The sequence below is a fragment of the Myotis brandtii genome, unplaced genomic scaffold, assembly GCF_000412655.1.
Source record: "Myotis brandtii unplaced genomic scaffold, ASM41265v1 scaffold259, whole genome shotgun sequence".
Classification (NCBI taxonomy): Eukaryota; Metazoa; Chordata; class Mammalia; order Chiroptera; family Vespertilionidae; genus Myotis; species Myotis brandtii.
Window position 1 is genome coordinate 3523721 of NW_005359840.1, and position 27257 is coordinate 3550977.

A 27257-nucleotide genomic window follows, 5' to 3' on the forward strand; every position below is an offset into this window, starting at 1 on the left:
AGCACTTATATACTACTTAGAGATAATTAGCCTGTTCTCAAAGAGAACAATTGTGTTTTCCTTATTTACCCAAAGAGTCATTGACTAGACTGACTATAATCTGATATCAATTAACCTAGGCCTTATGATGACTTGAAAGAACCTCAGATCTGTAATATACAGGGTGGGCAAAAGTACGTTTACAGTTGTGAGTATGTGAAAGTTTATTCTTGTATTATTATTTATATTACAACTGTAAACCTACTTTTGCCTGTCCCTGTATATTACTATTTATTTTTATTCTTGATTCTAGCCCTATGACAAAGGACATGTAAGAATAATTTGAATCTGGCTTCATTGACAAACTTTTAGTAGGTTGGCTAGTTATTAGCACACAATTTTAGGGATGTTTATTTAATTTGTATATAGTAGTATCTCTTTCTGATTTTTCTCTGTTGAATTTATCTACCACTGATCAATAATCACTTTTCCCCAAATACTAATGTAAAAAGTGCCTTTAAAAATTTTGAAGTATGCAAGTGGTCATTTTTAAGATCAGAATTACCTTGGTAGATTACAGAATTAGGATATGTTTTTAGACACTTTGAACAAATTGAGTCTCTAGCCATGCATATTAAGTGTGTATGCGACTATAAAATGGATCTTTTAAAATATGTGCATAAGTAGATCTTTGAAATAGTCTGTAGCATAAGTGGCTCAGTCCAGTTTTGTAAGCTATTACAGCTAATCTTGAGTAAAAGTATTGGAGTAAATTCAAGACATTGCTTGCCACCGAATGCCAAGATACCCATCCCTTATTGAAATTGAGAACATGTAGAGGCCTAGGACTATTTCCATGGATGTGGGACTAACCGGTCATTTGTTTTCATTAACGTTAGGAACAACAGCTTAAGTTTAAGTACATAAGGTTGATAAGTATCTTTGTACACAGGCATGGACCCCTGCAAACTAGAGTATTAAGTCATTAAGTGTTCACAGTTGATTATTTCACAATGGGTTTTGCACTATAACATCCAGACCGTCATTAAATGTAGGCATATTTCTTCTAAAGGAGTCTAATGACTGGAAAGATATTTTTTTAAAAAACAGTGCTAGAGAAAGACATGGTTATTTTATCACAGTGAGTCAACTCTTAAGAATATTGATTTGTGTAGGTAGAAAACGTATTTAAGAATACTTTCTCTTTTTTTCAGGCCACAGTATTACAAAATAATTGAGGAGTGTGTTTCACAGATAGTGCTGCACTGCAGTGGTATGGACCCAGATTTCAAGTATAGACAAAGATTAGACATTGACTTAACTCATCTGATAGGTATGTAATATAATCCTCAATGTCCTTTGATTGTGTTATACTCTCTTCTGTTTAATAAGGACTTTTTAAAAGTATATCTCTTACTGAACTTCCTTTATTAATATCTGATAAGTCATTGTGTCTATGGGTATTCAATCACTATAACTGTTAATTATTATGATCATGAGAGTTCTGCCTGTGTGACTGAAAATATGAACCTATTTCACAGGTTTCAACTCTCTTGAATTCAGATTAAAATTAATACCCCACAAAAATACAATGTATTATTATACATAAATGCGTTGCTGTTTAGAAACATGACTCTGAAATCATTTGATTCGGTTTATACTGATACCTTAATGGTTTTATAGAAATCATATGTACAATAGGGTCTAATTAATAATATAGCTATGCTATTTATGTTCAAGTTTGAGGAAAGAAACACAAGGTTATTTAGTAGCTTAAGACCTTTTAATTCTATCAAAGTAGAACAATTATATTTCATAGACTTTGAGCTAAAAAATAATTTCAGAAGTTCGTGTTCATCCACTTGGATTGCTGAGGAAATGCCCTTATATCATCCTATACTCGTAATTAGCTATACTTTCTGGAACAATCTCTGGATGATGTGAAACCTCTCTTGTGAAATATGCTGTGCTATCTGACCTTACAGTTAAGCAGTTTTATTTATACCTAGTCAAAATCACTATTGCTAAGATTCAAGCATGAATTCATTTGTCTTGTCTATAAAAGAAGAAAAAAAACAGCTGTTGAATGCCAATTATATATTCTTCGCGCCATAGCACAGAGAAGACTCACAGTAATACTCAGAGATGAATTCTTTATTATTATTTATCACTAGAGGCCCAGTGCACGGATTTGTGCACCAGTGGGGTCCCTCGGCTTGGCCTGCGGGGATCGAGCCGAAACCAGTTCGTACACTGGTAGAGTCCCTTGGCCTGGCCTGCAGGGATTGGGCAGAAACTGGCTCTCTGACATCCCCCAAGGGGTCTTGGATTGCGAGAGGGCATAGGCCAAGCTGAGGGACCCCACTGGTGCATGATCAGGGCCGGGGAGGGACCGTGTCTGGCCTGTCTCATCCAGTCCCGATTGGCCTGACCCCAGCAGCAAGCTAACCTACCGGTCAGAGCGTCTGCCCCCTGGTGGTCAGTGCACATCATATGGATTGGTCAAATGATTGAACAGTTGGACACTTAGCATATTAGGCTTTTATTATGTAGGATATATCTTTAAAAAATTATTGGAAGAGAGAGGAAGGGAGGGAGTGAGACAGAGAGAGGGAAAGAAAGAGGGGGGGAGGGAGGGAAATAGAGAGAGAGAAACCTTGACTTTGTTGTCCCACTTATCTATATAGTTGTTTCTGGTATGTGCAGTGACTGGATATTGAACCCAAAACCTTGGTGTATTGGAAAGATGCTCTATACAGCCATGGCTATTCTTTGCTGGTATTAAAACTCCTGCTCCCTTATTCTAGGCAATCTAGAGACTTATGTAATGGAATAAAACACCAACCTCACTTCTCAGCTCAATACATTTTCTCTCTCTCTCTCTCTCTCTCTCTCTCTCTGGGATGTTCATGGAGCATTTGTATTACAATAATTTTTTTATGCTAACCTTTAAAATGGGACTTCGAATGTCTCTATAACATTCCATTTTATGGAATGCCATATCATATTGATTAGTTCCTTCTTATTGTACATCTAGATTATTTACAGGTTTTCACAATTAAAACTGAATCTTGTGTGAACATTCTTTGTATAAATGTTTGGATTTTTCTCATTATTTTCTTAGGATTGATTTTTGTAAGCGAGGGTATGAATTTTTAAGACAAAATGCTTTTTACCTTGCCCAGCAATTAATGTGAATGCTGGTGTCATTACATATTTTTCATTTTGTTTGATAAACTCAGTAATTTATTTCATATTTTGTTTAGAAAATTATAAGGGACCATTTCTAAATATTTGTATTGGCTTGTAATCTCTTATAGACTATAATTGGCACACATACTCTGCTATTGAGTTTGGCTAGCTCATTCAGTGTTCACAGACATTTGTTTTGTGTTCTGTATGCCAGGTATTTATAATTGTGTACTGTTAACCAAAAGTACTGGGGCGAGGAGAGATGAAGGGACCAAGTGAGAGAGGATAGTCAGCATCATAGACTCGTTATTACTGGAACAATTTACTGAACTTCTCTAGGCTTCAGTTTCCTCAACCTCCAAATTCATATAAGTCAAATATATGTGTGCTTATTAATATTTTATGGTCAGAAGCCTATTGCAGTAGCTGATGAATGCTGTGGAACTTTCATTAGAACGTGTACACACACAGACATGCGTGTCCGCACACACACATGCACATGTGCATTCACATAAAGTTTCAGGTGCTTAAAGAACTTATAGGAAATTTATGGATCTCTGTTTTAAGATCACCTGGACTTAAGGAGAATAGAGTCTCTTCTGATTTCATAATTTTGTAAGTCTTGTATTTTTTTTATAAATCATATCCTATTCCTGCCTAATTTCTGATACCTTCCGATTGAGATTTAAATCAAGATTATTACCAATCATTGCCAGCACAACACAGGTCTGGCCCCTCTTTGATCTCTTCATTTACCAATTTTCTTCTTAGTTGCCTTGCTCCAGCCATACTGTTCTTTAATAAATAAAAAGAAAAAGAAAAAGAAAAGCTATATTGAGGTATTCTGGACATGAGAAAAACTACCCAACTTTAAAGTATGCGATTTGATAAAATTTTGATATTTAGTTATATTTAACACCACTATCACAGTCAAGATAATAACATGTCTATCACCCCAGAAAGTTAAAACTGCTATGACATTCATATGCAAGTCTGGGTATAGACATATGTTTTTATTTCTTGGGGATAAATAAATAGGTGTGGCATGGCTAAGTACAGAAGAGACTGTATGTATAATAATAATAATATTGTCCAAAAGAAGTTCTTCACTTATTTATATTCTGAAGTGTTTGATTAGATGTGAGAAGTTAAATGTTTATTTCCTTATTTACATAATATATTCTGCCCCCATTAGAATTTACTTAAATGAAGTCTTTCTTTAGGAAACCTGAATTAATGAATGCTCTTGTATCTCTACCTCTAGCCTTATTTTAAGGACCATTTTGAGTTTTAATAATCTTAAGCATAGATTTTTTGGGACCTAGCTACCCATAATAAACTACAAAACAATTTTTAAAGAATTCTATAATTGTGAAAGTTGCAAAATAATTAAATACCTTTAAAACAATGATAATTTAGTCAAATATATATTTGGATGCTTGGTTTTGTGCCTCAACGATACTATCATTGAATTCAGTTAGTATGCAAAAGAAAGGCAATTTATGATGGTTTACATTTTCTGTGGTCTAGGTCAATTTCTCTTTAACAGCAATTGGCATATAGATGATTGTCTACACAGTAGAGTTACAGGCTGGCAGCCATATTTTGCCTAGAGATCTGATGCAATAATTTCTAATAGTTTTTTTGGTTAATTTTAATAGATTCTTGTGTGAACAAGGCAAAAGTTGAAGAAAGTGAACAAAAAGCTGCGGAATTTTCAAAGAAGGTAAGTCTTATGAAATATTAGCCATAATTATTAAATTAATAATTTAATCACAGTATATATTCCACCTCATTCCTTTATGTGAGGCTTTATAAATGTCGTTTCAGTTATGTAGTACTTTGTTTCTGGATTCAAACATAACTAGAGGATATTGATTTCTTTCATGATAAGATAAGGTTGCTACTGTTTCCTCCTCATCACCTTTAATCCATTATGGAAGAAAAACACTAGCCCTAGTCTACTAAAGTGATAAATGAAGGTTATAGTTAAAAGCGATCAACCAAAATGTATTTCTCCATTGCTTTCCTGCAGCTCTCACTTACAATAGGTGTCTCCTTGGAGAACTGTAAGATGTTTAGCTAGTCTTATCTGTTATACTCTAAAGTCATTGCTATTAATAGCAACAGAATGATGCAGTGTTTTCTCTCTGTGTATGGGTTTCTCGCTGCTTAGACTTACTTTCTTTGAATTTTATAATAATCATTTTTAAATGATGCTGCTGCTTCATGCAGTCTTGGTGTAATCTGAGGTTCCCCTTATGTAAATGTCAGCTTTTTAAATATTTTAATTTCATTTAGATCTTAGATTGTCTTTTCCTTGTTTTCTGAAAGCATAGTTACAATTTTATTAGCCTGTACCAAAGGTTGCATTTTTTTGTTGTTGTTCTATCTAGACCCTATGAAGTGTTAGGATGGTATTTCTCTGCTTCTGGTGGCAGGGCCAGGGACTGAAGCACAAGTCTAAAGGCTCTCCAGTTTTCAGCCTCTGCCAGCAAGATAAAGTGCTTACATATTGCTGTCTCTTCAAAGTTATGTCTTACCTTGGAGATTAGATAATCACTTTTGCTATCACTCTAGAAACTATAGAGTATTACTGAAGTTACTTCAGGGCATCTGAAGAAATGTCTTTGCTCTTTCAGTTACTAGAATAGATTTTTAAGAGCTTGAGCATAAAATGTTTGTGTGAAGATGTCATTTTTATTGGTGAAAGAAAATGTATGCTTTTGATTAATAGACATTTATATTTCTAATGTTCTTGTTTTAAGTAGCACATTTAAAATTCCCTCTGAAAAATCTTAGAATCTCCTTAATTTTTCCCTGGAACTGTGATTAGAGACCACAAGACTGGAGCAAATTGTGACAATCTATCCAGTAAAAATTTTCTGTAAGCATATGTTATGGGAAAAGGAGTCCTGAAATAATAAAAAAGAAATTTCAGTGTTTGGTGCTTTATTCTCATCACCAACATTTAGAAGAAACATATATAATTTTCCAGGGATTGTCTGCATGCTTTCTCTTATTCTAGGTGATTTTAAGAGGCAGTATAAAGCAGTTAAAAAAAGAGAGACAATGAGGGGCACTAGAATGAAAAGCAGTAGTTATAAGATCTGATCTCAGCTTTGCCACTAATTAGCTGTGACTTTAGGTAAGCCACTTACTCTCCTTGGATCATAGTTTCTTTGTCATTAAAAGGAGTGGATACATTTAGTGGATTTATAAGAAGTCTCCCAGCTCACACATCTCAGACTTCTCTGATTCCTTCTGTGAGTTTACAGATTAAGATCATTTCCGGCAGAAACACTGTGTGCCTCTCTTCAAAAGTACTAACAAACAAACCATTTGTAGAGGAAAACTATACAGTGTTCTTATGTAGACACCACGCTTGACAAGCACACAGGAGAAGCTAACTTTGGGAGGCGGATGGGAGTATAGAATCAGATAAATCTTTTTTTAGATTGAGGTAACATTGGTTAATAAAATTATACAGGTTTCTAGTGTGCAGTTCCATAACACATCATTTGTGTGTTGTATTGTGTGTTCACCACCCCAAGTCAAGTCTCCTTCCATCACCATTTATTCCCGCCCCTTTACCCTCTTCAATAGGGATAGTAGTGAAGTATCTTCTATGTGAACTAGGAAACAAGGTCATTTGCTGACTGAAGGATCTGGGGTGGGTTTGAAATTTGAAGTTATTAGAAAGACTTTGGACCAACCTCTGTGGGACATTTTCCTAGGACTCAAGTAGACATGAATAAATGAGTTAACTAAGTAGTATTTCAGGTTTGACCAAAACACTGTGATTATCCAATTTGCTCACCCACTCTTTCTTCAGACTGGGATCTGAGTGGCATTTTATAACTTCCAAAGGTCAAATCTGTGAGGATGAATATGTCTTAGTGTAGTGAACATACTTTTTATGTTTTACAATCTCTAAAGACAATTTTATACAGTAAAAGATCAAAACAGAAATAAGATCATTGGAATAATGTATAGACTTCTAGAAGTGACTGGAAGTGATACTGACAATAAAGGGCAAATGTTCTATAGCTGGGTATAAGCAGTATTCACTCCAAGTATGCAGGCTTGTTTGGGCCTGCTTACAGCCCTGACTGGGGTGTGAGCTGGGCAGGATGCAGTAAATGGGAACTCACCATTCAGATGGTCTCTTTGGCTTAGCACACATTAACCTCTTATTTCCCCTCTTGTAACATTTAGACAAGTGTTTTGGTTAACCACGTAGAGGAGAATGCCATTATGGCATATATCACTCTACTGTCAGATTTCAAGGAGCACTACGTTTTGGATGCTAGACAACTAAGATTGTAATAGAAATATTCTCATTTGTATTAATGCACATCCATTTGAGTGTTCTAAAAGGTGCGATCTCTTTTCAAGGTTAAATATAATTAAGGAGTTGAACTGCTTGATGGCTAATTTTTAGGTTTCATTTCTCTAATTGAATAAATTTGAAAGTATGGGATGAAACATTAAAAAACAAGAATAATTCTAAAACCTAACTTTCAATAACAGAAAAGAAAGATCCATTACATATGAAGAGAGACTTCTCAGTTCACCTTTTTAAAACTGTGTTTTGTATTTTTAATTGATTTTTAGGGAGAGAGGAAGGGAGAGGGAGAGAGAGAAAAATCGATGAAAAAGGAGCATCATCGATTGGCTGCCTCCTACATGCACCCCCACTGGGGATTGAGCCCACAACCCAGGCATGTGGCCTGACCAGAAATTGAACCGGTGACCTCTTGGTTCCTGGGTCAGCCATTGAGCCACACCAGCAGGGATGTTTTTTTTTTTCCAGAAGTGAAAATGGGGTTTGTTTTTCTTGGGTTGGGGGCATATTTCTTCTTTACTACTACCACAGCAATATTCCACCCCCACTTAATTGTCATGAAAATAATGGAGCTCTGACTTTTTTAGTGACCTAGGAATTCAGCGAAGCAAGAGACACCCCACTTACTTAATACCTAATGTTGTTTAAAACTTTCTCATAACTGTATTATGAAGTGTACATTTATGGTGGTGATCATTGCAGTTTGATGAAGAATTCACAGCTCGGCAGGAAGCACAAGCTGAGCTTCAGAAAAGAGAAGAAAAAATCAAGGAGCTTGAAACAGAAATCCAGCAACTTCGAACCCAGGTAATGAAACAAGATATAGACTTTGTGTCATGTCACAGTGAGGTTTATGGTAGAAATTATCTTGTTAGATGAAGGAAAAATACGACCAGAAGCAGACTTTTGGCAGTTTCACATTTTCGTTGAAATAACTACAGATTTGATTTTCTAGGACAATAAATCATTTTAATGTTTGGATAACAATAAGGCATTAGTCACTTGATCTGCCCTGAATATCCTTAATGGAATATATTATACAAGCAAAACTGTCTCTGAGATGAAATTTTCATCATGATTTGAAAAATTAGGTGCATACTCTTTTCTTTTAAAAGTAACATGAAAATGCTCCTTAATTTTAATTATCCCCAAAACTTTTTGTGATCTCTTTAAATCTCGAATACCATCATTTCAAAACTTATAAATTTTGCATTTGCACTTACATTTCCTATGATGAAAAGATTCCATATACACTTAAAATCTTAATTATACTGTCTAAACTTAAGAACTGATTAAGTACTCTCAACACATTTTATGTTTTCAGTGTATATAAAAAATGTAAGATAATTTCTTAACATTGTGGATGCTGAGGTATTGGTTGATTGATTAATTCTGTTGCCATCAGTCTACTGAAAAATGACTTCAAAGTCACCCAAGAACTTCCAGTTACCCATTGCAGTAGCCTTTTCCTTCCCTTAGCCTGTTTCATTCATTTCATTTCTTTTTATGAATATTTTTCTCTTTTTTGCTATCATCTGACCTCTCTTTTTACATCTCTGAGAACTCAGTTTTTATTTCTGTTTTTTTTATTAAATATATTTTATTGATTTTTTACAGAGAGGAAGGGAGAGGGATAGAGAGTTAGAAACATCGTTGAGAGAGAAACATCGATCAGCTGCCTCCTGCACACTCTCTACTGGGGATATGCCCACAACCAAGGTACATGCCCTTGACCGGAATCGAACCTGGGACCCTTGATTCCGCAGGCTGATGCTCTAGCCACTGAGCCAAACCGGTTAAGGCTTATTTCTGTTTTTGACTACCAAATGGTGACATTCACCAATGTCTCTGCTCTTTTTTCCTCTGTATGTCCTTAAAGTAATATCCATTCAATATTATAATTCAAATATCACCTTTTAGTAGGTGTCAGATCTCCTGAGTTTGTCTTATATTTCCAGCTCTTGATTACCTTTCCACATGGATGTTGAAATCAAACCCATTATCTGTGGTCACCTCTATTTTCTCAAACCAGCTTGATCTCCATTCTCACTTGTTTAAATTTTACCACAAGTTGTTTTGATCATGAAGCCAGGGGCGGGGGGTGCCTTTTCCCTGACAAATTAAGCTGGCCACTGTTTTATGTCAGTTCTTTCTCCAACTCTTTTCACTTGCATCAAAACCCAGAATCACTCAGGGTCACTCTCATTACTTCCTGCCTGAATACTACAATTGTTTCTTAACTTTCCTCCCTGCCTATAGTCTCTTCCTCCTCAGATGCATCCTTTTTGTCAGTGGCAAATTAATCTTCCTAAAACACTGCCCTGATTATTGTCACTCTGGCTTTAATATGTCCAATGGCTGCCTGTTGCATTCAGGATTAAATAAAAATCTCCTTACCAGGAATGTGAAGGCCTTCTATCATGGGCTTCCTTATCTCCCCTTTGCAGCCAGTCTGACTGCTCCCCTAACTACAGCCTCTGTTGCAGCTAAGTCACCTTTCCTCCCTTCACATTTAGAATTTACTGTCTCCACACTTCCTTCTGCCAGCATTTCCCAGACATTAGTTACAGAGATGCTAATATGTTTTTCATGAGGAAAGCATGCCATAGTCCAATAAATTTGGTACACTTGAAATTCTCCTCTTGGAGAGTCAGAATACTCATTAGCATATTAAAGGGTCTGAGATGTCCTACATTGAAGAAACCTGTCCACTTCTTTTGCATAGAGCTTTCCCAAACTCATTCAAGCATAGAACCCTTTATCTCAGACCACCTATTAACATCTCTGGAAAATAGTGTTTTTATGAAACTTAGTCAAGAAATGCCGATTTTAATGATTCTCTGCCAGAAATGCTCTCCCTTGTTCATCTGTGCCTGCAAAACATATTCTTTAAGGATAAGCTCAGTAAAATATCCTTTGGAAAGCTTCACCAAAAACTCCATTAAGGAATTTCTGTGGACTTCTGTATCACCTTTGTAGACCACTCATGCTGTATTTGTTTGCATGCCTGTTTTGTTTCTTCCCCTGGAGCATAAACACCTTGAGGACAGTGTCTTATTATTCTTATTCAAGGCCCTACTGCACCTGGCACAAGGCCTTACCATTTAGTGAGTAGTGAGCTGATTTATTAAATGAACTAATCTGTAAAAGTGCAGAGTCACACAATGCTTTCTAGTGCACCTAAAATTGTGTCAAATATGATTCATTGGTAATATTTAATTCTCAATACTCTATTGTAGCCTAATTTAATTGTTCCATTCTTAATTGTTCATTGGAGGGAATAAAAGGGCTGATATGATTTGATGTTTAAAGGCTGGTGGCATTTAATATAAACATTTGAGATTTTTTTATTAAATTTGAAAAACATGTATTTAACCTGAGTAAAATCCCATTTTAAAATTGTTGTGGCTGCTCACATTTTATATCATAAATATGACCTAATAGAGGCAAAATTTTATATTTATAAATATGTATTACTTTAATTTTGCTGTTTCGATATAAAAATGGGATACACATTTTACCTTTCAAATTATTTAACAAATCAATTTATGCACAATTTGTAGGGTAATTTACTAATTCCCCAAATTTTTCAGAAACATTATTTTAATTTTCTCCAGTATTTCTTTGATCTCCATTAAGATTGTAAACATCAGGCTGTTTTCCATAATTTTGCCGTATTAAAAACAAAATTAAAAGAATATTAAATATGTAATTCTACCTTTAATTTTTCCTAATCTCTGGGGAATATTGCATATCACTACAGGATTATCATTTGTTAGGTGTATGAACACCTTGATTGTATATATGTAGATACACACATAAAGATTCATATATGTGAATAAAACATATGGACAATGCACATCGAATAATATGAGAAACATTTTCGTGATCCTATCTACCCATGATTGTTAATTTACAATCTTATAAATAGATCAGTCCTTTAAGTTGATTATTCCAAAAATATGCATCAACATATTTATTTTGTAAAGATATTTCTAAGTTTAATTAGCACAATTAGGGAGTCCAAGTAGGAAATTCATATTATTAATGAAGATAAGAAATCTTGCTCTCCAAGTAAAATTATCACTATACCAAGAAATTTCACTAGTTTTAAACCTTTTATTCAGTTAATCTAATGTCATACCTTGATTACTAAAGATGTCTGTTAATTGATAGGAGTTTCTTAGGAATGTTTATAATGAACAACTTCCCTTCTATATCCATTTATTTTAGAAAGTGAACCATTGTGATCAGTAATTGTTTAAAGAATCAGATACAAATTAATCATCAAAGCAGACAATATGGAATGCTATGTTCTCTTTCATCTGTCATCCTTCATGTTAGCGAATGAGTTTGAAGTTATTTTCTGGTAGTAGGAAGAAGCTATACTCTCCTTATAATGTAATCTGCGTGAATTAATTTTCCTCATGGCAATGACACCCATCCATGAGGAGGCAGTCTGCTATTGTGGAATGAGGACTGCATTAGGTATGAGAAGAACCACATTCCAATCTTAATCACATTTCATACTGTGTGACTTTGATTAGTCATTTAACATTTTTGCAGTTATTGTTTGCTCATCTATAAGCAGTGAGATAATGATGAAATAAAAATGCCCTACCTACATTCCAGGGTTATAATAAGAATGAAAAGAAATAATAGGTTTAGAAGCATTGATAACTGAATATTAATATGCAAAAGGATGTTACTTAGTATTAATTATTGGTACTAGAAGACAGCTGAGTTACTGGTGCTCTGAGATAGACACTGTGTAAAGCTAGTTGGCCCCAAGGAAATCAAATCAATGAGCTTTTAAGTATTAACTATCTCACGTTCAAACCAACTAGTCTAACAGGCCCAAGCCATATAACAGTGATGGCGAACCTATGACACCCGTGTCAGAGGTGACACGCGAACTCATTTTTTTGGTTGATTTTTCTTTGTTAAATGGCATTTAAATATATAAAATAAATATCAAAAATGTAAGTCTTTGTTTTACTATGGTTGCAAATATCAAAAATTTTCTATATGTAACACAGCACCAGAGTTAAGTTAGGGTTTTTCAAAATGCTGACACGCCGAGCTCAAAAGGTTCGCCATCACTGCCATATAATATACTTCCTCTTTGTATATAGTTATAATGAAAGGTAAATTTTTTCATTATCTTGGGAGAGTGTTTCACAACATCTTTGAGGATGCCAACTTTCCTAGCATTAGTGTGTTAGCAAAAGTAGTCAATGTCCAGAGTTTATAATGCTTATCAAATATCTATGCAAGTCTTTTCCATGTGCTGTTAAGCCCTTAGGTTGTTGCTCAGTTAAATAAAAGTGCATGTAATCTTAAGCCAAGCACAAATGTTTCCTGATACGTTTTCTTTGCTGCTATATTTTACTGCAAGTATTTAAACATTGGGTTATTTATGTTTCAGGGACATGGAGTCTCAGGTGCATCAGGAATTCCAGGCCCTCCTCCACCACCTCCACTGCCAGGCGGTGGGCCTCCCCCCCCTCCACCTCCACCTCTACCCGTTGGAGTCCCCCCTCCTCCTCCTCCTTTGCCAGGAGGTATACCACCACCACCACCACCACCTTTGTTTGGGGGACCTCCTCCACCACCTCCCCTTGGAGGAATTCCTCCTCCCCCAGGAGCACCAATTGATCTGCCTTATGGAATGAAGCAGAAAAAAATATATAAACCAGAGGTGTCCATGAAGAGAATCAATTGGTCAAAGGTAATACTACAACTAGAATTTTTTGGCTCTGTCTAGCCATAGTTCATCATTAATGTGTGAGTGACTGTATTGCTATGTATGAGTATTGTATCATATTTGAGGACCATCTTCATCTTTCCTAGTACAAATTTTACTGTTTAACTGAACAAATAATTTGAAATTAACATAGAAGGCAAAGGGAAAATCAAAGTGAAAGTGATAGAAAGTAATATATGAAATATATCACCAAATGAAAAATAATTTTGATTCTTATACCATTATTAACTTTCAATACTGTAACAGCAAATACACTCTTTTTTTATTGATCCTCTATATCTTAGTTATTTTTGTTCTTAGGGAATGATTATTATTATTTTTTTAGTTTTTAGATAGTTTGAGATAGGTGACAGTAGTCACTAGTGAATAACCCAGTTGTTTTTTGATATGTATGAATGTTTTTTCCTTTCCATAATATTTTGCTGTATTATTATCACATAATATGTCTTGTAAAAAGCTTATTATTGAGATTGGCACAGTCCCCATTCACTAGGAACTAATCTTCTAATGAAAATACAGTTACCCAGACTACCAGTTGGGGAAAGGACTCATCTAAAAATATACAGTGATATTTGACAATATCTACATAGAAAATTGGTTCGACCAGAATAATGGTAAATCAGTTTTAAAGTTATGTATATACTTATGCTTTGCTCAGAAATTAAATGTATAAATGGTTTTAGGAAGTAGATTTTTAAAAATCAGGTACAATCTACCAAACTATAGGATCCCTAAGCTGTTGGTTCAGTTATTTTTGTGTGTAAATGTAATGGTATGTTAATTTAACATGCAGTATAATGGTACTAGGGATCAGGAAGCATCATGATGCCCTGGAAAATGCACAATTCTTAATTTGGGTTTCAGTTTAGCAACTAAGAGCACAATTCCAGGAGCTGTACTGCCTAGTGTTAAGTCCCATCTTTGCTATTTACTGCCTTGGGCAGACACTTAAGCTCTCTGAAGCTCAGTTTCCTCATCTTTCACATGGAAATAATAATAGGTCTCCCCTCAAAGAATTAGATGAGTTGATGTATGCAAATCACTTTAAACAGTACTGGACACATGGTTGGAGGCATGTATCAGCTATTATTATGGTTATTGACTTCAACTTAATCAGTGAACATGAGGACTTCACATTTCTGAATCTCAGTTCCCCCATTTTAAAAAATCCAGGAGCAAAAAGAATGTATGTGAGTTGGGGAAGGATTTTCTAAATTATTTTTAAGATTCCTTCCAGTAGAAGATTTTTATTTCAGTAGAAGATTTTTTTAAATGTAATTTGCGATAAGACCTATTGATATCATGTGCCTTTTTTATTTACTAATGGAATTCTGTGCCTTTCCCAATAAATATTTACTTCAACAGTATTATTTTGATGGGTCCTAAAGTTGATTTAGTAGGTAAATGAATAAAGGAACTATCATTCAACTGTGGTGAAAGTGAATTCTTGAAAAATTAAATATAATGTTTTAGAAACATGTGTTTGTTATTTTTGTTTCAGATTGAACCCAAAGAATTATCTGAGAACTGTTTCTGGTTAAAGGTTAAGGAGGACAAGTTTGAAAATCCAGATCTCTTTGCAAAATTGGCACTGAATTTTGCTACCCAGATGAAAGGTACATTGTTTTTTATATAAATCCTTTATTCTGATAAATTGAATCGGTAGCTTTGCTAAAGTTTCTACTAACACATGTGTCATATTTCCACACTGGACAGAGTCAAACATCAGTAGATTAATACATTAACTGCATGGACCTAACAACCTAAGAAGGTAGCTCTTTTGCCTTTTAATTTTATTTTGCATAAAATGTTATTCATCTGAAAATCTAAGTTTTATTTTTATTGTTTAATGTGTTATTCCCTCTCTATTATAAAGTTGTCATTTTTACTGAGAAGCAGAGATGAGTTTGTTGATTTACCATGTAAGATAAAATAATGCAATAATACTGGTGGCTTAAAGTTTTCATGATATTGGAATAAGATTGATACCCTAGTGCTCAAGTAGTCTTTCCTCTTACATTTGTACTACTTATCAATTTGGTTTCCTAGGAAATTTTATAGTTTCTTTCTCTAAGATTTTGTGGAATAATATCAAAGTCTGGTATCTAGTAAGTTTTTTTTTTACTGATTTGATAATAGAGTGCCTTGTTTATGATTAGACGCTTAGGCTCTTGTGAATGTCCCACATAATTTTGGTGCTATAGAGGTAGCTTCTCAATCTTATAAGTAAATGTTGTAGTTTCTGAATTTTTGATAGTTTATATTAACATTTACTATTTTACTTATCATTGTATAATTGATAGTTTAGTTCAGTGGTCGGCAAACCGCGGCTCGCGAGCCACATGTGGCTCTTTGGCCCCTTGAGTGTGGCTCTTCCACAAAATACCACGTGCGGGCGCGCATGTACAGTGCGATTGAAACTTCGTGGCCCATGCGCAGAAGTCAGTTTTCGGCCTGGGCGAGTCTATTTTGAAAAAGTGGCTTTAGAAGAAGTGGGGGGTGTCGGTGGGTCTGGCGACAGGAGACGCAGCGCAGGAGAGGCGTGCACGATTCATGCAAGAGTTGAGGATGGGAGAGTTGGAAGGGGTCGACCTCAGCGCATGTACCTCAATCAGATTGAGGACGTTTTTAGCAAAGGCCAGCTTAGGAGTACCATAATTAAGTTAATAACAATGTACCTACCTATATAGTTTAAGTTTAAAAAATTTGGCTCTCAAAAGAAATTTCAATCGTTGTACTGTTGATATTTGGCTCTGTTGACTAATGAGTTTGCCTACCACTGGTTTAGTTAAACAGAGGATTTTTTCAGTCTGAGTCTTTACAACTAAGAAATTGATGTATTTCATAGTCTCATGCCCATAGAATTAGCATCTTTATCATTCATTTGTCACAACATGAGAAAATATGACTTTTGGAAGAGAGAGAGAGAGAGAGAGAGAGAGAGATTATTCCCTTTCAGCCCTTCTATCAAATCTTGCATACTGGAACTAATATAGCTTGTGCTATATTTGTTGTTCCTTGTAAATTGAAGTTTGCACACACAGAAATCTGGGGGATTACAGTATTTTGAAGAATTCTGACATTTTACAAAATTCCTCTCATTAGGTCTTTTTTCCCTTCTTCTTTGCTATAGTAGACCTTACATTAGAATGGTTCTTCAATGACTCCATAGACTACTATTTATTATAAACACTTTTTCTAAATTGAAAAAGTAAAATATGCTTATATTAAGGTATGTATATACTTAAAAAAGAAAGAAAAGACACATGGTAAACATATCCTTCAATCCCAGATTTATAGCTTCTTCTCCAGAGAAAACCACTCTTACTAATTTCTCACATTGCCTACGAGAAATAGTCTATGCCTCTAGAACAGTGGTTCTCAGCCTTCCTAATGCTGCGACCCTTTGATACAGTTCCTCATGTTGTGGTGACCCCCAACCATAAAATTATTTTCGTTGCTACTTCATAACTGTAATTTCGCTACTGTTACGAATCGTAATGTAAATATCTGATATGCAGGATGTATTTTCATTGTTACAAATTGAACATAAAGCATAGTGATCAATCACAAAAACAATATGTAATTTTATATGTGTTTTCCGATGGTCTTAGGCGACCCCTGTGAAAGGGTCGTTCGACCCCCAAAGGGGTCGTGACCCACAGGTTGAGAACCGCTGCTCTAGAAGCATATGAATATTTACCTTTTTTGTTTTTTGTTACTTCCTACTGTTTTCACTTTTGTCCTTGGATATTATTCCATAATAGATTATGTTTATTTCCTGTGTTCTTTTTATATAATGCATAGAATTTTGCGGTCTGGGCTCATTTGAATTTATGTAACCAGTCCCCTAGTAATGGATATTTAGGTTAATTCCAGTCTTTTGCTATTTCAAGCAATGCTTCAGTGAACTTTTACTTACATATATCTTTGTGCACATGGGATCTATCTAAAGGATAAATTCTAGAAGTGAAATTCCTGTCTAAAATGCTGTGTACATATATAATTTTGATGGATATTGCCAAATGGTCTTCCAAAGAGTTTGTGTCCATTTGTAGTGCCACCTAAAACATATGAGTATCTGTTCCCATCGCAGAGGTGAAAATGGTAAATCATCCATGTTATAATTTTTACTTCTTAAATTTTGAGTGAGGTTGAGCAGCTTTTCTTCTACTCATAGGCAATTTTAATTTCTTATTTCCATGAACTTTTCTTAACAGTTCTTTGCACACTTCATATTGAGTACTTGCTCTTTTACTTACTGATGTACTTGGACTGAGTCCCACAAGAATCATAGATTTCATAAAATTTTAGCGTTAGTATGAACCTTAGAAGTGATTCTTTATTTTACCAATGAAGAAAATGAAGTTTGAAACATAGAGGTAACTAGAAAACCCATTGGAGAGTTTCTACAAGTAGTGAGGCATAGTGGGGAAAGACAGAGGAAATGGAGTTACCCATATTTGCATTCCAGCTGTGATGCCTGTAACCTCTGAGACTGAATTTTGTCATCCATAAAATGAGTAGACTAATGTTTACCTAGTAGTGTTGTGAGAATTAAATAAGGTTATATATTTAAAGCACCCAGCACAGTGCTTAGCATAGCAGGCACTCAATACATATTAATTCCCCCTTACCTTTCATTTAACATGGTGTGTGTGCTTTGTTTTAGTTATTGACATTTAATGTAACTGTTAATTCAGCAAGAGAATTTCCTGCTCTTCAGAGCAGCACTTGGTAGAGCCAATCAGTTACAATAGAAGCAATTCTTATTGTGACTGCTAAAATCTAATCAAACCAAAGTAAAACTAAACAAAAATCACATAAAGGCTCTCATGTGCCCTAGCCTGTTTGGCTCAGTGGATAGAGCATCGACCCACAGACTGAAGGGTCCTGGACTCAATTCCAGTCAAGGGCATGTACCTTGGTTGCAGGTTGGATCAACCAGCTGTGGTCAGGGTGCATGTGGAGGCAACCAATCGATGTGTCTCTCTCACCTTTGTTCTTTCTCTTTATCTCCCCCCTCACTTCTATTCTCTCTAAAAATCAATGGAAAAATATCCTTGGGTAAGGATTAAAAAAAAAAGGCTTTCATGTACTCATTGCTGAGAACATTGCGTTTCCATTCCTCTTAACTCCGAGTCTTGGAATTTTCTAAGCAGTGTTGCTTCTATTTCTTTCCTAATTTTGAGTATTTGAGTACAAATCAGGTCAGGCCACCTTTAAGTACTATGACTTTTACTAAGATTTATTTCTGAAGGGACATTCAACGGAACAATTAATCATCATAGCATATTCCAGACAAGTATAATATAGGCAAAACACATTTTCATCATATACAACTGCCATTTATTTTAATACCACTTAATAACTATCGATTGATCTTACTGTAATAGCTGAAGTTCTTTGTCTTTCACAGGGTCTTGATTTATAATTTGGTCAGTAGGTGGCAGGATCTGTAAGAAATGAATCAGGGGCTCTGGCTCCAGTGACCCACACAGCCCTGGAGTTCCTGGAGTTCAGAGCTCCAGGGCATCGCTTTCTTCCCCATTCAGCTGCAGTTTGCCTGTCACTCAAATGCAATCAGGAAGCAGCCACACACTCATTGTTTCTAAGAACTATTTCCAAAGCTCTTAGGCCCACTGTTCTAAAACCTCTGAGAATTTCCTCCTACTGCAAGGGTTTTAGAGAGCTCAAGGATGTGTTTCCTAAATTCATTGGAAAGCTTTACCGGTCTGTTTTAAGAAAAGGTTTAATCTAGGTATTTAAAGTTGCTTTGGATTGCTAAATAGAAAGAAATTCTAAAATATACTAGTTCCGATAACTATAATATTTAAATGTGTAAATATTTAATATAGGAAAGTACCATTAAATTAAACTTTCTAGTTGAAGTACTTATCTTAGAGTTGTAGAGAAATTTATTTTTAATTTTCTATTATAAACCAAATTATTTTTATTTTAAGAGAGAATGGATCTCTCATTTTAGTCAATTTCTATTTGTAGAGTCCCCACCATGTGCAAGGTACATGGGAGGGAGAGAGAAGAATAGGCTTATTCCTGTACTAGGGAACTCATCATCTAGGGAAGGGGAGAGGAAGAGGAGCACTACATTTATTCAAGTTGTAATAAATACCAACATAGATATTCTTAAAATGCCATAACAGCACAAAATGGAAATAGTTAATTTCGTCTAGATCAAATGGGGATCCCAGAGGTGGTATCATCTGAATTGGGCCTTGTGTTTTGGTAGAATTTCATTAGGGGAAGTAGAAGAGAAGGCATTCTAGGCCAAGAACACCATTAGCAAAGTAATGGGGTGGGGGAAGGTGAAACCCATAGTGTGTTGAAAGCACATCCTGTTGGGTTGGGACTTGGGGGTGAAGGTGGTAAAGTGAACTTCACATTGAGGAAATGGGTTTTTGTTTTTTAAGCATGGGGGGCCCAATAATTTGATGATTCATCATTGAGCAAGTGTTTGGCATACACATAGGTGATGAGAATTCACAGATAGATGATGGAACATTGCTTGTGAATAAATACCCTTAGGCTCAGCAAAATATGGTGATATCCTGACTAGTAGGAATTCTTATTCGCTATTGTGTATTCTCATTCCTAAATCCTTTGTCTCCACACTTATAATATTTAGGTTCTTCTTACAAGCCATAATGATGCTGTATGACAAAGTATATCTCAAAATGATCTCTGGATTAGTGAAAAATTATATATCTCTATATATTAGAGACAACTTGAAAAGGCCCTGTTAGTACTTGTGAATATATGTCATATATGCAACTGTTGGAATTTGCATTTGTGTTCTAGTTTTATTATTGATTTGATGATATTTGGCAGCATAGAAACATCAAGGGACTAATAATAGTGTCATTTTCCTTAAAATTTATAGTAATTATAGATAATAGTGATATTGTATAAGAATTAACGTAATGATGGCTAATATTAACTAAGCTTGAAATAATAATAAAATATGTAGGTTATAACTGCTAATTCTAATTAGAATTTCTAGGGTTCTCTAGAGGCCTCAGGAAGAACAAAGATTGTGTGGAAGTTGTAAGCAGTTTCTTGGTTTTAATGTTGCTTGGAGGAAATATAAGAAATAAACACGAGAGGTTAATAAAATTTAGCTTCTTCAATAATATATTTCTGTAGTACAATTTAGCTTTAATAATAACAGAAAATTGAGCTATTTATATAAAAGCACTTTTCCTCTAGGATCATATTCTAAATTGTGTTTCTTAGTCTTGGAATCAGCTGGCTGCTTTTGAAGATACCTGCTTTTTTGTTTGCTTTAATACAGTCTTCTATATTTAGTAAAGCAATACAAAACCAAAAGAGTAGTAAAATCTAATTCGTCTCTGTCTTCATAATATAGGAATTCTTGGAATTGGCTTGAAAATAATGAGATATCAGTCTCAGAGTTCACACCCCCTAACACAGTGATGGCGAACCTTTTGAGCTCGGCCATGTCAGCATTTTGAAAAACCCTAACTTAACTCTGGTGCCGTGTCACATATAGAAAATTTTTGATATTTGCAACCATATTAAAAAAAGACTTATATTTTTGATATTCATTTTATATATTTAAATGCCATTTAACAAAGAAAAATCAACCAAAAAAATGAGTTCGCGTGTCACCTCTGATACACGTGTCATAGGTTCGCCATCACTGCCCTATAAGAAGGCGCTAAAATGTCCTAAGAGACCTGGTGTCCTAATAAATAACTTGTCATCTTAATGATACATAATACATGCTCTATAATGTAAGCTTTAATACAGAGAGAACAAACCAAGAAGACTTAATTCTTTTAGGCAGCCAACTAAAAAGCATACATACCTATAAATAATTGAATTATTTTATTATGTCCAAGTTCTTTGGATTTCTATATATAAACTAACTGATTAGCTTTGTCTATCACCTTACTAAAATTGTTAAAATTAGGAACATTTTAAGTGTTTTAATTTATGCTGACACATACATTCCTTTCTAATTATCTTGTTCTAATATTGATCAACCACTTTCTGCCTGTAGAAGAGGGAACAAGGCATTTTTGAGCCAGAGATACATGCCATTGTTTAATTCTGAGAGTCAGTGATTGTAGAGAGAAGTTGAAGCAGTGTATCTTCAGCCTTTTTAATGAGTAGGCTGCAAACTGGCTCTATTTTTACATATTGGTGATGGTGTGGTGGTTGTGCTGCTTCTACTACTAATACCATCACTATTGGTAACAATTATAGCAATCATAATAAGAATAATAATAGCAATAATAGCACATTTATTAAGCACTTACTCTGTCCCAAGTGCCAGGGTAAACATTTTAAATCCATATCTCATTTATTCCTCACACCAACCCTAGATGCTATTAATAATATTTTATAGGTGAAGAAACTGAGGCTGTGGGAGATTAAGCAGTATATCTTATTTATAATAGCTGGTAAGTGGCAAAGCTGAGATTTGAACCCAGGTTTGTTTTTAATCACTTACTTCCCTATGTTGTAACATTGGCTTTTATGCCCTTAGTAATTTGGGCATTTTTTGAATGGCTTTTATGCCCTTAGTAATTTGGGCATTTTGTTACACAGTTTAACTGATTCCTTTTTAACGCTATAGTTTCACATATATTATCTTATGAAATGTGTAATCCTGATATCCTGGAACTAAAGATAGTTCTTTAGAGCGTAAGCCACAGCTAGGAAGTTGTATGTTCATGGAAGGGGATATGGTGATTTTTTTGCTATGATTATGATTTTTTAAGGCATTTTCTTCATAGACTCTATTAACTGTAGAGCATGGCTATGATTTGGGGTCTCTTTTAATAATGAATGAAGGAATGTGGTCTTCATGCCATTAGGTATTTGGTAAGGATATATTAATATATATGGAGTACATAAAGTAATGAAATCAATTTTTCATGAGGTTAGCTTTCTAACACTATAGACACCTTGTATTATTTTAATTTGGCAATTTTTAGCTGTGAGTTAGTGAGACTGTCTCTCCCGTTTCAGTAATTTTTGCTAATAAGCATTGTGTCGATTTGGCACAATCACAGGTGTTCAGTTGGTAGCATTTACAATTCACACAGACACTCATTTACATTTAGAATTGTTATTCTCCTAGATTAGTTTTATTTTGGCAAATTGAAACCATTGACGTTGAAATGCAATGGACATTTCTAACACAGCTATGTAGAAGAACAAAGCGGTGTGCTTTGTTCCAACTGTAGACTGCTGGCACTTAAACCAGGTCCAGACTGTATCTTGCATGATAAAAGAAGCAAAAACAAGAGGTTTCTCTGATTTGTTTAAAAAATAAATTCAATGTAGAGAAGTTTAAATCTGGTAGGTTTTTCTGAGGCATCGTATATAAGTAATTCCTTTAATCAATTAGTCCTTGTTGGTGAGAATAAATTTGTTTTTTTAATAAGTTATTCAGTAATATCTGATTTTTATTTAATTTTCCCTAATTTTAAACTATGCTTTTTGCTATTATTATTTTTATTATTATAATTTTTATTTGTGCCATTATTTTTGGTTTGTTTTTTTATTATTTCTTCCAGTGTTATCATTATATAATTGACATATAAAGTTATATAAATTTAGGCTGTATAGCATAATGATTTTACATATTGATTACCGCAATAAGTTTAGTGACTATCCCTTACCTCACATAATTACAAATTTTTTTTTCTTGTGATGGGAACTTTTAAGGTTTACAACATCTTTCCAATACATAATACAGTATTGTTAACTGTAGTCATCGTGCTGTACATTACATCACCAGAACTTATTTATCTTATAATTGGAAATTTATACCGTTTGACCACCTTCACCCAAGTCTCCTACCCCATAACCCCCTGCCTCTGGCAACCATAAATCTTAGCTCTGTTTCTATGAGCATATCATTATTTTATAACAATGATTAACATCTTGTAAGGTAGGTATGCCAATTGAGTGAGATCAATTTTATTAGGTGCCCTCCAGATACTGTATGGGAAATGACCCAAGAAATTCAAAATTATAACTTAAAAATATCAGTTCCAGCCTGGCCAATGTAGCTCAGTGGTTTAGTGTCAACCTATGAACCAGGAGGTCAAGGTTCAATTCCTGGTCAGGGCACATGCTCGATCTCCAGTGTGGGGCATGCAGGAGGCAGCCTATCAGTGATTCTCTTGCATCATTGATATTTCTATCTCTGTCCCTCTCCCTTCCTATCTGAAATCAATAAAATATATTTAAAAAATATTAGTTCCATTTAAACAATTACTGGTAAAATTATTAATATTTGTGCACTTACTATATGCCAGCTACTTTTATAAGTGTTTTACATGAGTTATTTAATTTTTTAATCTATGCTGTAAGTACTATTATTATAGCCATTTTGAAAATGAGCAAAGTGGAACTGGAAATCAAGCTCAAGCAGAATGATTGCACAGCCTGAGAGCTTCACCACCTTGCTATGATTACTATGTGAACAAAGGCTGGGAAATAGGGTGCCTTAGAGCAAGCCTGAATCTGCAGCCTGTCCTTTTGACAGAACTGAATGAATCAGTTTGCTCACTAAGTAATTGTTTAGAGTGTGCTGCAAAACATATCTCCCAATATAAAATCCATATAGAAAGAGTAAAATATATTGAAGTTGTTAGCAACCCTTGGCTAAGTTCTCTACATTCGTGCGTTTTGCCTTTGGTTCATCCGTGGCCAAATACTAAGATGAGTCTGATTTCTCCCTGCCTCCCCAGCATCATTTCTTCCTGTTCGTTGTCATCTGTTGATAGTATAGGATTATACTTTTTTTGTTTTGTTTTGTTAATCCTCACTGGAGGAGATTTTTCCATTGATTTTTAGAGAGAGTGGAAGGGAGGGTGAGAAAAACATCGATGTGAGAGGGACACATTGATTGGTTGCCTCCCGCATGTGCCCCTACCTGGGCTGGGAATTGAGCCTGCAACCCAGGTACATGCCCTTGACCAGAGTGGAACCTGGGACCCTTCAGTCTGTGGGCCAATGCTCTATCCACTGAGCCAAACTGGCTAGAGCAAGGATTATACTTTTAATTTGAATTAATTTTATAGGAACCTAAACAGACTATGTGTTGCATTCAAATGGCAAATATAACTATTGTGAAATATCAATATTCCCTACATTTGAATGGCTTACTGAGAGTTGACTGTGTCTGGCTTCATGTGATAAGAACAGACTGATAACATGCTCCTGGCAATGAGTGAGCAATGTGCTTGTCCTAGCATGTAATTGTTTTTAATAGAAGGCAACAAAAGTGACTACTCTGTCACATGTGATGCTACTAGGATATTTGTAATTGTCTTTGAAAAGAGAAGCTGGTGTGATTAGGTACCTTTTGTTCCATTAATAGAAATAATAAAGATGCTATCACTGCTCTCCTAGCTTTTACTTTACTATTTGTTTATACAGGACCAATCAGATCACATTCTTGTTAATTATTGGCATTTTTATTCTTTCTCACATGCTTTTGTTTTCTTAATGCTGAGAATTTAAGTCTTTTAACAGTATAGTGTATTATTAAATGTTAATAAATTTATCTATGTGATAGATCAGAATGTGGTTCTAAAATCCTTGTATCATAATTTATAGATCTTCATTTTATTAAGAATATTATCACTTGGCATTACACAGTTTCTTAATCCATTTCAGGGCATATACTGACCACATATAAAGGTAAAATCTTAGAAAGTTAATTTCTTGGATTTGAAACAGGATTTGGGGACACAAGTCTAGTCCTTTTGAATATTTAAGACTAAGACATAATTTATCTAAGGGATTCCTTTAGAATTTATAATTTCTTAAAATTTTAGAATTCTTTACCCTTTTCTAAGATGGCTTCTGATCAGCCATGTTCTTTTTCATGTTCACTTATACATAGCCTATGAAAGCAGTGAGATTTTTTCGTATTTTCTTTTTGAAATTTATTTGGTCTACTGATGTCTGTCATCCTTATATAAAGACTAGAGGCCTAGTGTGTGAATTCGTGCATGGGTGGGGTCTGGCCGGCCTGGACCCAATCCGGGTGGATCAGGGCTGGGCCTGTTGGGAGGATGAGATGGTGGGAGGTTGGCCAGCAGGCTTGCCCTAATTGGGGCCAATCAAGGCTGGCGTGCTGGGGGAAGGGGCTGCAGCCGCAGGCAATTGGCTGGTGGATCCCGCCCCCAATTGGGGTTGGGGGGCCAATTGGGGGCAAGGCTGGCCCTGGGGAGGGGCTGTGGGTGGTGGGCCAGCTGACCCTGCCCCTGATGGGGTGGGGGGGCTGATCTGGGTTGGGGCCAGGTGGAGGGAGGGGCTACAGGAGGTTGGCAGGCTGGCCCTGACCCCTATTGGGGTGTGCAGCCCCGCCCCCTATTGGAGTGGGGAGTGTGATCAGGAATGAGGCCGGCCAGGGGGAGGGGCTGCAGGAGGTTGGGCAGCCAGCCCCAGCCCCTATTGGGGTGGGGTGGGCCTATCAGGGGTGGGGCTGGTGGGGGTGAAGGGGTGGAGCATTTGGCCAGCCAGCCCCACCCTTGATCAGGGTGGGAGAGTCTGGTATTGGGCAGTACTTATTAAAGGATACTTTTGAGAACAGTAAGTAGGAAGAATGGGAAAAGAGCAGGTTTGAGCAAAGGAATAAGTAAAGCTGCAAAGCTGGCCAGGGATCAGCCTCAGCTAACTACATAGAGCTGGGTCAATGGGGAAAAAAGGAGACATATGTACCTGATTGGGCCAGTTTGCTGGCCACAGTAGGCATCATAGCTGGTCGTTATGGCGTTATGGTCACTGGCTTTTTATATAGATAGATGATATTACCCACCATAATTAATAGGCTATGATACTGTTTTGATTTCCAGTGGTAGTAATTTTTTAAACTTATCATTTTATCTGTTTTTGCCTAATGCTTTTTGTGACAAATTATACACATTTATGATGACAGTGGGTTAGGTGTAGAGTCTGTGTCCTTGGTACAGAACCTAGGTATCTGACGCAGTAAGAATTGAACTCATGACCTTGGTGTGGTGTTTTAACCAATGTAAACAATTGGCCACAGGTAGATGTATATATAATGACAAAGGTAACTGTCAGCTATTTACAACAGCCTTTGCTGTACTAGATATAACCTTGATAATATTTGCTTTCTGTAATAGTAGTGCCTAAGAACAGCTTTATATTGTAGGGCTCCAAATTGTTTAATATTTGAGACTTTTTAAAGAGCTTTTTAAATTTAATATCATACCAGATGAGGATATACCAGTATATTATTAATTTTATAGAACAAAATGGCAAGTCAACAAATTCTTTTCAGGGACATACCTGAATATATTTTAATTAAGCTTTATTGAGAGAAATAGTCACATGTATAAAACCTCTTCATCATTATCCTAATACTAGTAGCCCGGTGCATGAAATTTGTGCACATTAAACGGGAATTAATTAGCAGAAATATTTTAATATTGCTATTTGCTCTTTCTCTATAATAGAAGTATGAGAGATGAAAGGAAATTAGTAAAATGTATATGAAAATAATAATTAAATTTATTAATAAATAAACAGTAACAAAAGGCTATAACAACAACAGAGGCATGATATGAAAACAACAAAAACATGATATAAAAACAACAGTGATGCAAACAAGGACTGATAAAGTGATTGAACTTATTCTAATATCTCCCTGTACACCACATTAAGAGTGAAAACACTTTCAGAGTGCTTGACTAATTTCCCTTGTGCTGAAGTATTTAGAACGTTAACATCACATGCTCTTTGAACTTGAGAGAAAGCAACATATAACTGACCATGTGCGAAAACGGGTTCAGGTAGGAATATGCCTACTTTGTCTAGAGTTTGTCCTTATGATTTATTAATAGTCATCACAAATGCTGGCATCTCGGGAAACCGTCGTCGAATCAATTTAAATGGGAGGCCAGTGTCAGATGGGGACAAATTAATTCTTGGAAT

General features: G+C 35.4%; 1 protein-coding gene across 1 annotated transcript in view; it reads left to right on the forward strand.

Annotated features, from left to right (window-relative positions):
• The window catches only part of DIAPH2 (diaphanous-related formin 2), a 550233-nt gene that overhangs the window by 28506 nt on the left and 494470 nt on the right, over positions 1 to 27257 (forward strand). The window contains exons 8-12 of the mRNA XM_014541049.1: positions 1194 to 1312; positions 4833 to 4897; positions 8222 to 8326; positions 12948 to 13250; positions 14788 to 14902. Of these exons, the coding sequence (XP_014396535.1) occupies positions 1194 to 1312; positions 4833 to 4897; positions 8222 to 8326; positions 12948 to 13250; positions 14788 to 14902 (707 nt within the window). The remainder of the gene's footprint in view (positions 1 to 1193; positions 1313 to 4832; positions 4898 to 8221; positions 8327 to 12947; positions 13251 to 14787; positions 14903 to 27257) is intronic.